The sequence below is a fragment of the Thamnophis sirtalis genome, unplaced genomic scaffold, assembly GCF_051295495.1.
Source record: "Thamnophis sirtalis isolate CommonGarterSnake01/CBP01778 unplaced genomic scaffold, rThaSir2_p1.2 scaffold_15, whole genome shotgun sequence".
Taxonomy (NCBI): domain Eukaryota; kingdom Metazoa; phylum Chordata; class Lepidosauria; order Squamata; family Natricidae; genus Thamnophis; species Thamnophis sirtalis.
Window position 1 is genome coordinate 2,811,053 of NW_028261395.1, and position 10,304 is coordinate 2,821,356.

Here is a 10,304-nt window from a genome sequence, read left to right on the forward strand (position 1 = left end):
AGGTTGACTCAGCCTTCCATCCTTCCGAGGTGGGTGAAATGAGGACCCGGATTGTTGTTGGGGGCGATATGCTGACTCTGTAAACCGCTTAGAGAGGGCTGAAAGCCCTATGAAGCAGTATATAAGTCTAACTGCTATTGCTATTGCTAGATAGATAGATGATAGATAGATAGATAGATAGATAGATAGATAGATAGATAGATAGATAGATAGATAGATAGATAGATAGATAGATAGATAGATAGATAGATAGATAATAAACAGATATAATGCATGGATGGATGATATAGATAGATAGATAGATAGATAGATAGATAGATAGATAGATAGATAGATAGATAGATAGATAGATAGATAGATAGATAGAGATAGAGATAGAGGGAGAGGGAGAGGGAGAGCGAGAGAGAGAGCGAGAGAGAGAGAGAGAGAGAGAGAGAGAGAGAGAGAGAGAGAGAGAGAGAGAGAGAGAGAGAGAGAGAGAAGAGCCGAGGTGGCACAGTGGTTAGGGTGCAGTACTGCAGGCTACTTCATCTGACTGCAGTTCTGCAGTTCGGCTGTTCAAATCTCACCGGCTCAAGGTTGACTCAGCCTTCCATCCTTCCGAGGTGGGTGAAATGAGGACCCAGACTGTGGGGGCGCGATATGCTGACTCTGTAAACCGCTTAGAGAGGGCTGAAAGCCCTATGAAGCGGTATATAAGTCTAACTGCTATTGCTATTGCTATCAATGGAGACTGAGTGGAGCAAGTGGCCAGTTTTAAGTTTCTGGGTATTATCATAAAAGAGGACCTAACCTGGGGAGTTCACACTGTAGCCCTAGTCAAAAGGGCCCAGCAGAGATTATACTACCTGGGACATCTCAGGAAACAACAACTGAACGAAAAACTGCTGGTGACCTTCTACCGCTGCACCATAGAGAGTATTTTAACTTACTGCCCCTGTGTATCGTTTGTCAATTGCAGAGTGGCAGATACAACAGCGCTCCAGAGGGTTAGCGCCATTGCCCAGAGGATCATTGGTTGCCCTCTCCCCTCTTTGGAAGAGCTTTATAGCGCCCGCTTCCTTAAAAAAGTTCAAAACATTCTTAAACATCCATCTCATCCTGGGCATCCTTTTTTTTTTTTTTTTTTTTGAACTATTACCATCTGGCAGACGGTACAGGATAATAAAAACAAGGACAAATAGGCTGAAAAACAGCCCAGAGCAGTAACTATTTTAGCAATAGCAATAGCAGTTAGACTTATATACCGCTTCATAGGGCTTTCAGCCCTCTCTAAGCGGTTTACAGAGTCAGCATATCACCCCCAACAATCTGGGTCCTCATTTCACCCACCCCGGAAGGATGGAAGGCTGAGTCAACCTTGAGCTGGTGAGATTAGAACCGCTGAACTGCAGATAACAGTCAGCTGAAGTGGCCTGCAGTGCTGCACCCTAACCACTGCGCCACCTCGGCTCTTATCTCTCTCTCTCTCTCCCTCTCTCCCTCTCTCTCTCTCTCTCTCTATCTATCTATCTATCTATCTATCTATCTATCATCCATCCATGCATTATATCTGTTTATCATCTATCTATCTATCTATCTATCTATCTATCTATCTATCTATCTATCTATCTATCTATCAATAGCAATAGCAATAGCAATAGCAATAGCAATAGCAATAGCAATAGCAATAGCAATAGCAATAGCAATAGCAGTTAGACTTATATACCGCTTCATAGGGCTTTCAGCCCTCTCTAAGCGGTTTACAGAGTCAGCATATCGCCCCCAACAATCTGGGTCCTCATTTCACCCACCTCGGAAGGATGGAAGGCTGAGTCAACCTTGAGCCGGTGAGATTAGAACCGCTGAACTGCAGATAACAGTCAGCTGAAGTGGCCTGCAGTGCTGCACCCTAACCACTGCGCCACCTCGGCTCTTATCTCTCTCTCTCTCTCCCTCTCTCCCTCTCTCTCTCTCTCTCTCTATCTATCTATCTATCTATCTATCTATCTATCATCCATCCATGCATTATATCTGTTTATCATCTATCTATCTATCTATCTATCTATCTATCTATCTATCTATCTATCAATAGCAATAGCAATAGCAATAGCAATAGCAATAGCAATAGCAATAGCAATAGCAATAGCAGTTAGACTTATATACCGCTTCATAGGGCTTTCAGCCCTCTCTAAGCGGTTTACAGAGTCAGCATATCGCCCCCAACAATCTGGGTCCTCATTTCACCCACCTCGGAAGGATGGAAGGCTGAGTCAACCTTGAGCCGGTGAGATTAGAACCGCTGAACTGCAGATAACAATCAGCTGAAGTGGCCTGCAGTACTGCACCCTAACCACTGCGCCATCTCGGCTGAATTCTACGATATAGTGCAACATTAATGCAATATCGGGTTTTCAATTCAATCACATAGAGTGTGAAGGATGTGTGTTTGTGTTTTATTTGTATAGTTATGATGTACACTGAAGACGGTATTTAGTTTCGTTGTACAACAGAGGTGGGTTCCTACCAGTTCGCACCTATTCGGTAGAACCGCTTCGTCAAATCTACCGAACCGGTTAGAAGAGGTTCCACCAGTGGACCCGGAAAGCAGGCCACACCTACAGAAGAGGCTCCAAAAAATTTTGAAACCCACCACTGTTGTACAAGGTGCAATGACAATAAAGTAAAGTAAACTAAACATATTGACCTACCGTTACTCACTTTAAAAGTGATTTCACATCTTATTTCTTTGTGAACAAAGCCCGTTTTGTAGGCATCTACTTAACCGTGTGAAAGCTATTGCCGTTCAGGTATTAAAATTGATCAGAGATGAGATTTATCTTCCTTTTTGAAAGTGCCAATTATTTAAAACTGATTCTGAAACGTTTGAACACACAGGTAACTCGGTCGCTCGCGTACATCTTTAATGCATAAAAATTATGACTTAGAAACCCGATTGAAAAACATTATTTCAGAGGCAAACGGCAAGACAAATTGGTGAACGCAATCATGAGAATGGTTCTCAGAAATGTTGTGAATGGATGGTATTTTGGTGCTGAAGAAGCCAAAGGTTTAACATCCGTGAACGGGCCAGGCCTTAAGTGACAAAAAGTCCTGAAATTTGCACAGGAATCAACATTAGGAGTACGTTATCTTTAAAGTTATCAAATAACTCGAGGAGGGTTTAAGGGCTTCTTAACTGCTTCCTTTCTAAAAGAGTGGAGCCAGTTGTTGATAAGATACAATGGAAGGGATGTGCCAGATGTAGTTTTTTAACATGACCCAGACAAGCACACCCAGCCTTTGGACTCCCGAGTCCTTAGCCTGTTGTGATTTCGTGGCAGATCAAAGGTTGAATATCTGTTGAAGGGGGAGGTGGGGAAAAAACCCTGGAGCCAAATAGCCTTTCCAGTAATATCGGATGATTTCTGCAAGTTAGTCTGTGCTAGCCTAAAAAGGGGATGAAAAAGACCCTTAAAAAAGCTCCATCTGCCTTTTTTTTTTGAAGATTTCAAGGGATAGCTAAAACCAGATTTTCAGTAACAAAATCGTTCCGATGGTAATTATGTCAGTCTATTCTGAGCAATTTCCTTAAATATAGCTGGAGCTTCAGTGGGCAGGCGTGGGAGATTTTCTTCTGTTTTCATTTACTCTACGTAACGTTTTGAGATTTGACCGACATCTCTTCACAAAGTTAAAAAAAAAAAAAGACTAGATATATATATAACCTTCTCTCCCAATCCGGTAATTTCCAGATTTATTGAATTCTGGCTTTGGGAAGTCAAAAGTAGCAAGGGCCCTGAGTAACCTAGCTCTCCTCCTGATATACTCACTTCCTTTCTGGAGGTACGAGGCCACACCCCAATATTTCATTTTGAACTTGGCAGGGTCCTCTGTCTCGGTGAAGGTTCCAACCATATCAGCACACATGTTCCAGGTACTGAAAAGAGGAAGAGATGGATTTAAGGTCATAGTTATAAATCTGTAGCTACTTGTGCTTACCAGTAAGGAATGGAAGAATGTGAGCAATAGCAATAGCAGTAGACTTATATACCGCTTCATAGGCCTTTCAGGCCTCTCTAAGCGGTTTACAGAGAGTCAGCATATTGCCCCCAACAATCCGGGTCCTCATTTTACCCACCTCGGAAGGATGGAAGGCTGAGTCAACCCTGAGCCGGTGAGATTTGAACCGCTAACCTGCTGATCTAGCAGTAGCCTGCAGTGCTGCATTTAACCACTGCGCCACCTTGGCAAGTAAGAAGAGAGGCAAAAAACTATAACAGGCTAGATCACATCGTTTTCTGACTTGAAAAATAACCATTTTTCTTCTTGCGTTGAACTTTCCAACATAAGGCAAAGTGTATAATAATCAAAGCCAGATATGATTTTTGGCATAAGATGGAAACTACCACCACCCTCACCATTGGATTGTTTCCGGCCTTGTTCTTCTTTATTGCAATAGTAATAAATTCTGAAACCCACGTCCCAAGGTATCTAAGATAGCAACCTTACTCTCCCTAATGATAGGGTTGGACCCAGAGGTGGGTTCCTACCAGTTTGCACCTCTTCGGTAGAACCGGTTCGTCAAATCTACCAAACCGGTTAGAAGAGGTTCCACCAGTGGACCCGGAAAGCAGGCCACACCTACAGAAGAGCTTCCCAAAAATTTTTGAAACCCACCACTGGTCCTTGGATATGATTATTCTACACTATCATGCTCATATTTATAAAACTCAGTGCCTCTGTGGAAGGTAAGGAGGACTACTGCGTTTGTGGTGCAATCAGAACATTGCGTGTGTTGACATTGTTTTAACGCAAACCAAAGATGCCTTTTAAAAAACAAGCTTACATCCTATTCTTATGCATGCCAGTGCTGTGTGTGAGGTCATTTAAGGTGGTTCTGACAAGTGTCGTCGGCATCTTCATATCCGGTCACATGGGCGGCAAGCCACTCCCATCCGGTCACATGGGTGGCAAGCCACTCCCACAAAGGAGGCCACACCCACAGAGTAGGTTCGAACGATTTTTGAATCCCACCACTGGTTGGACCTTCTGTGAAGGAAGCTGGATCTCAAGACTCACTCGAAAAGCACGACCCGGCCTCTCGCGGTGGCAGTCATCTTATCATCCTCATCCACAGTAAAGCTGGCCACCACGTTATCCTGAAGAAACAATCCTTCAGGGTCTTTCTTGGCTATGGCATACCAATTGCCAGCGTACTGCCAAAAAGAGAGGGGGGAAAAGTCCTTAGCTGACCTTTCTTTTTCGTTTAAATATGTTTATTTCCAATTCATTCCATACAATCACATGTATACTGTGCATAACCGGGGCATATAACATTGAATAATAAACATAGCCCTCCCTTTTATAGACAATACCCCCCAAGATACAAACCTAATATACCACCTTGACCCACCATACACCCTCTTTCACCTCCCTCCAACTTTCATTCTTCCTTCCAACATTCCCCTCTACTTCCCTACTTCCCCTCCCCCTCTACCACTCCTCTCTCCCAATACTTTCCCTCCCTTCCTTCTCCTCCTGCCTCCAATCCTCTCTCCCACCCTCTCTACCCCTCTTTCTTCTTTCCCTCTACTCCTCCCTTCGGTGTATTTCTATTGTCTATCAATATGTTCAGCTTGTCCTATTTTTACACTAAAATTAAAGAGCCACAGTATACCAGTGCAATCATGTGCTTTAAAATCTAACACATATTATATTTCCCCCCTCCCCCTAAAACCCCACCTCCCTTCCCTCCCCCCGACTTCCCAGAGCCCGTACACGGTATAGCTTTTTAACAAACACAGTCTAAAATATCTTAAAACAAAGAAAGGAATAGGTCAATAGGAGGAAATGAAATGTCAATGAAGAAAGTTTCAATTGCAGCCATGTTCATCTGTCATTAACATTTGCAACAAAAATGAAATCCCAAAAATACGGCTATGCAAGGGTGAACTTCAAGAAACCCTAAAACATTTTGAGGGGAACTCAACGAACCTTGATTCTCAGCAAATGTTGCTTAAAATAATTATCCCGTATTAAGTTTGGTGAGTGCCACTTAAAAGCCATATCTTGGGACTTCTGAGGACAGGTGTACAAATTTTGATTATAAGCCTAAAGATATTTACCCACGCAGTAGGACATCATCCTTCTCATCATCTTCTGAACTCCCCGCGGAGATCCGGACCCTCACCTCTCTCCAGGCCTTCCGGAAAGCCGTCAAAACCTGGCTGTGCCGGCAGGCCTGGGGTTGATGAGTTCCCCTCCCCTCTCGACTTGTATGGCTGTATGACTCTTGTGTATTTTAATTACGTGTATTGTTCTTGTATCCCCTTTTCCCCTTTTGAGTTGTTCGCCGCCCTGAGTCCCTCCCGGAGAAGGGCAGTATACAAATAAACTAAATCTTAAATCTTATCTTTCTCATCTTCTCATCTTTCCTACTACCTTCTCCTATTGGTATCTGTGATTTATCGCTTGTTGTATCTTGTGATTGATTGTAACTATGATCTATGATGTATCACTTTGTTGTTGTATGTACACTAAGAGTTTATGCACCAGAGACAAATTCCTTGTGTGTCCAATCACACTTGGCTAATAAAGAATTCTCTTCTCTTCCATTCCATTCCATTCCATTCTTTTGAAGAGCGGTAGACTATATATACAATAACTATGCCAAACTTAATAATTAACCTTTGTTTTATTTACCAGATAGTTCTTACGTTATTATGAAACCAATGGAAAGGTACAAATATATATCATTCCAGGATGACGCAAATTATCCACTGATGATGAGTCAATAGTCAAAGGAAAACACCAGATCCTGTATATCCATACCTTTCCCTTACATATCTAATTTTTGAGTTCCTTACTCACCAGGAAAAGTGATATTGAAAGTTGCCTGCCAGTAAGAAACCTCCGAAGTCAGATTTTTCTTTCTCAGAAAAAAGTCAGATTTTTCTTTCTCAGAAAAAAGTCAGATTTTTCTTTCTCAGAAAAAAAGTCAGATTTTTCTTTCTCAGAAAAAAGTCAGATTTTTCTTTCTCAGAAAAAAGTCAGATTTTTCTTTCTCAGAAAAAAGTCAGATTTTTCTTTCTCAAGAAAAAGTCAGATTTTTCTTTCTCAGAAAAAATTATAGTTGAAGGATTTTCTGCAATCTTACAAAAGGAAGTCTAAAATATTTTATGGCTGTAGCCTATGAGTCGTAAAGATCCGTGCCTTATATTTCATGGAATGTGTTCTTTTGCGTCTAAAGTAACTTGTCTCCCTATTTTATTTTTTACTTATTTGTTAGGCTTCATCCCACCTTTTATACAATGCTCGAGGCAGTTTACAGCACCGAAAAAGGCCCATTACGAAATGTTAAGAGTAAAAAATCGTCAAAGTCAAGCCAAAATTAAAATCAGTATCAAAAATAATTGCTATCCTTTGAATTCAATTCAATTCCCTTGAATTGTTCGCTGCCCTGAGTCCTCCCAGAGAAGGGCGGCATACAAATAATAAAATACAATACAAATAATAAAATACAAAGTGATCTAGAAAGCTTTCATCTCTAACATGGGTAAAGCAGAGATAAATTGGATCAGATTAACTCAGCCTGGTGGAAATTACGCAGAAAGGATTTGGATGATGAAATGGAGCCAATTCTCTTTCCCCCATCAAAAAAAAAAAACCCGTCTCAGTCTGTCAATAAGAAAACTTGAAATCTAGCTTTTATAACAGAAGATGACTCACTTGGAGTTTACCTACAGGTGAAATATCTACATACATCAGCTGTCTTTGAACAACAATAATTCCAAGGAGGAACTTCTGGTAAAAACCAAGTTACGGATGTTATTTGAAATGTAAACACATGTAAGGCAATTCACAAAAAAAAAAAGATTTCTCTAAGAGAATTGACACCCTTTGAAATTTATTTCTGAAAATAAATGGGGGGGCTGGAACAGTTTGCTGAGCAACGAACACAACTAACTGCCTTTCTCTGCTGTGAAGAGTAATAACCATGAATTAGCTTCATCGCAATGTTAACACTCTTATCCATTTAGCAGCAATAGAACACACAACATTTTATAGTGTAGAAGATGACAGTTCCTGTCCTGTTTGGCAACCAAAGAAGCAATAGATGAAAAAAAGAAACATATCTGGGGTATATTTAGGAATTCCAGGATAGAGAGTCTATGTCCGTCTAAAGGGTTTCAGACTGCACAAAATTGTATTTCGGCAACATTCATGGGTTTCCCAGTCCTGGTGTAGGGCATGAAAATTAAGGCGACAAGGTAGATTTTTTGGAAGAAACTGAAGGCGATAAAAAAGATGGCGACTTGGGAGAGACCAGTTCAGTTCAGTTCGGATTAGAGATGGAGGGGACCCTGGAGGTCTTTTAGTCCAACCCCTTGCTCAAGCAGGAGACCCTGTACAATTTCAGACAAATTGTCCAGCCTCTTCTTCAAAACTTCCAGTGACGAAGCATCCATAATTTCTGAAAGCAATTTCTGTTCCACTGGTTAACTGTCCTCACTGTTAGGAAGTTTCTCCTGAATTCCAAGTTGCTTCTCTCCTTGAATTATTTCCATCCATTGCTCTCTGGTGCTTTGTAAAATATTTTGACCCACTCTTCTTTGTGGCAGCCCCTCAAATACTGGAATACTTGGTATCGTGTCCCTCCTAAACCTTCTTTTCTCTAGACTAGCTATCATTACTGTACAGGCACCCTAGAAGCCATCTCAGATTATTTCATGTAAGTGGGGGAACATTTTGAAAAGTGGGGAACAGCAAAAGAAATTTGCAGGGATGGGCTGTAAGGGAGCAAACTTAGAATACCTAGAAGAAGGAAAAGATATGGGCAGGATACTTACTCGATATTTATCAAAGTTTTCCTGAACCGTAAAGCTGCTCACTCGGCAATCCCGCTGAGCTTCACATCTGCTATCTAATAACGCCAGGAATCCCACCAGCATCAACCAAGCAGGAGTTGGACACCTGAAAGGCATCTTGTTCCTCTGGGCCTGCAATAAAAATCAAACACCAATCATAACATGGGGGGGGGGAAAGGAAGACTGTCCAGAAAAACCCAAAGGAAGGATGAAGAACAGAGTTTTTTAGGCATGTGGCAGATGAAATGGGTGGTCTTATGAAGGCTTCTTAAATAGGGCACTAGAATCCCTCCAAAAGGGTCTTTCTGAATCAGGGCAGTAACTGGGGCTTCTTGAGGTCTTCTTCTGAATATCATAAGTCACCAGAGAAAGGGGCTCAAATAATTAAAGGAGTTACTTGTCTGTGTGGAAGAGAAATGCAGACCCAGGCGGCTAAGTTCTGAAGCAAACAGGAAGAGGACACAAGCTTTAAAAGCTCCTGGGGTTGGGATTCTTTTGTAAGCCCAGGCAATAGAAGTGGGAGGGGGAGGCAAGCAGAGACCAGGTGTTAGATTAATTCCAGCTGCTGGCCAAACTCTCCTAACAAAGATCTTGCCCAACCTCTGTCGCAGGACGCCGGGGAAAGCAAACAGTAATGATCTTTGATCCCCAACCACTGGCTAGATGGAGAGGGGGGGGGTAGATCACATATTCTTCCCTGGATTCTGGACCCAAAGAGGTGTCTCCGCTTTATGTAACACCGCCTGAGTAAAAGCCACGTCAAGAAAGCAGGATTCACACGATATTTATCAAAGTTAATAGTAATAGCAATAGCAGTAGACTTATATACCGCTTCATAGGGCTTTCAGCCCTCTCTAAGCGGTTTACAGAGAGTCAGCATATCGCCCCCAACAACAATCTGGGTCCTCATTTTACCCACCTCGGAAGGATGGAAGGCTGAGTCAACCCTGAGCCGGTGAGATTTGAACCGCTGAACTGCTGATCTAGCAGTAGCCTGCAGTGCTGCATTTAACCACTGCGCCACCTCGGCTCTGGTTATGGTTCAGAAGAGAGCTTGATGGCCGCAGGGGTCTCTGAGAAGTCTTCTTGTTTCCATGCTCATTTGGACATGGCTAGAAACACCTCGTCATCTCGTCATTAAGGCAAAAAGGATTCTCGTTCATTTAACATTGCCATCGATCCTTTGCGCCCCTCTCTGATATTTTTTTTTACAGTGGAATAGCATCCGTTGTATGACAATATGGTGGTTGGGTTGTCTTTCCTCCATAGGCCAGCTTAGTTATCTTGGTTTTAAAAGGGAGAAAAAGTGTCTTACACGTGAATGTGAAACGTGACCTGACAAATGCGTGCACGTCAAAAGCGTGCCGACAAAAGCGCGGTGCGAAAACCGCGATGTCATCAATGCGCCGACAACAGTGCGCCGACAACAGCACGCCGACAGAAGCGCGATTTAAG

The 10,304-nt window shown here is 42.3% G+C and overlaps 1 protein-coding gene across 1 annotated transcript in view; it reads right to left on the reverse strand.

The window, feature by feature from the left end:
- Nucleotides 1-9,020, reverse strand: part of RBP4 (retinol binding protein 4) — a 14,028-nt gene extending 5,008 nt beyond the window's left edge. The window contains exons 1-3 of the mRNA XM_087701945.1: nt 8,832-9,020; nt 5,062-5,198; nt 3,813-3,919 (exon numbers count right to left, since the gene is read on the reverse strand). Coding sequence (XP_087558071.1) covers nt 3,813-3,919; nt 5,062-5,198; nt 8,832-8,966 — 379 coding nt within the window. The 5' untranslated portion in view covers nt 8,967-9,020. The remainder of the gene's footprint in view (nt 1-3,812; nt 3,920-5,061; nt 5,199-8,831) is intronic.
- Nucleotides 9,021-10,304: the final 1,284 nt, after the last annotated feature.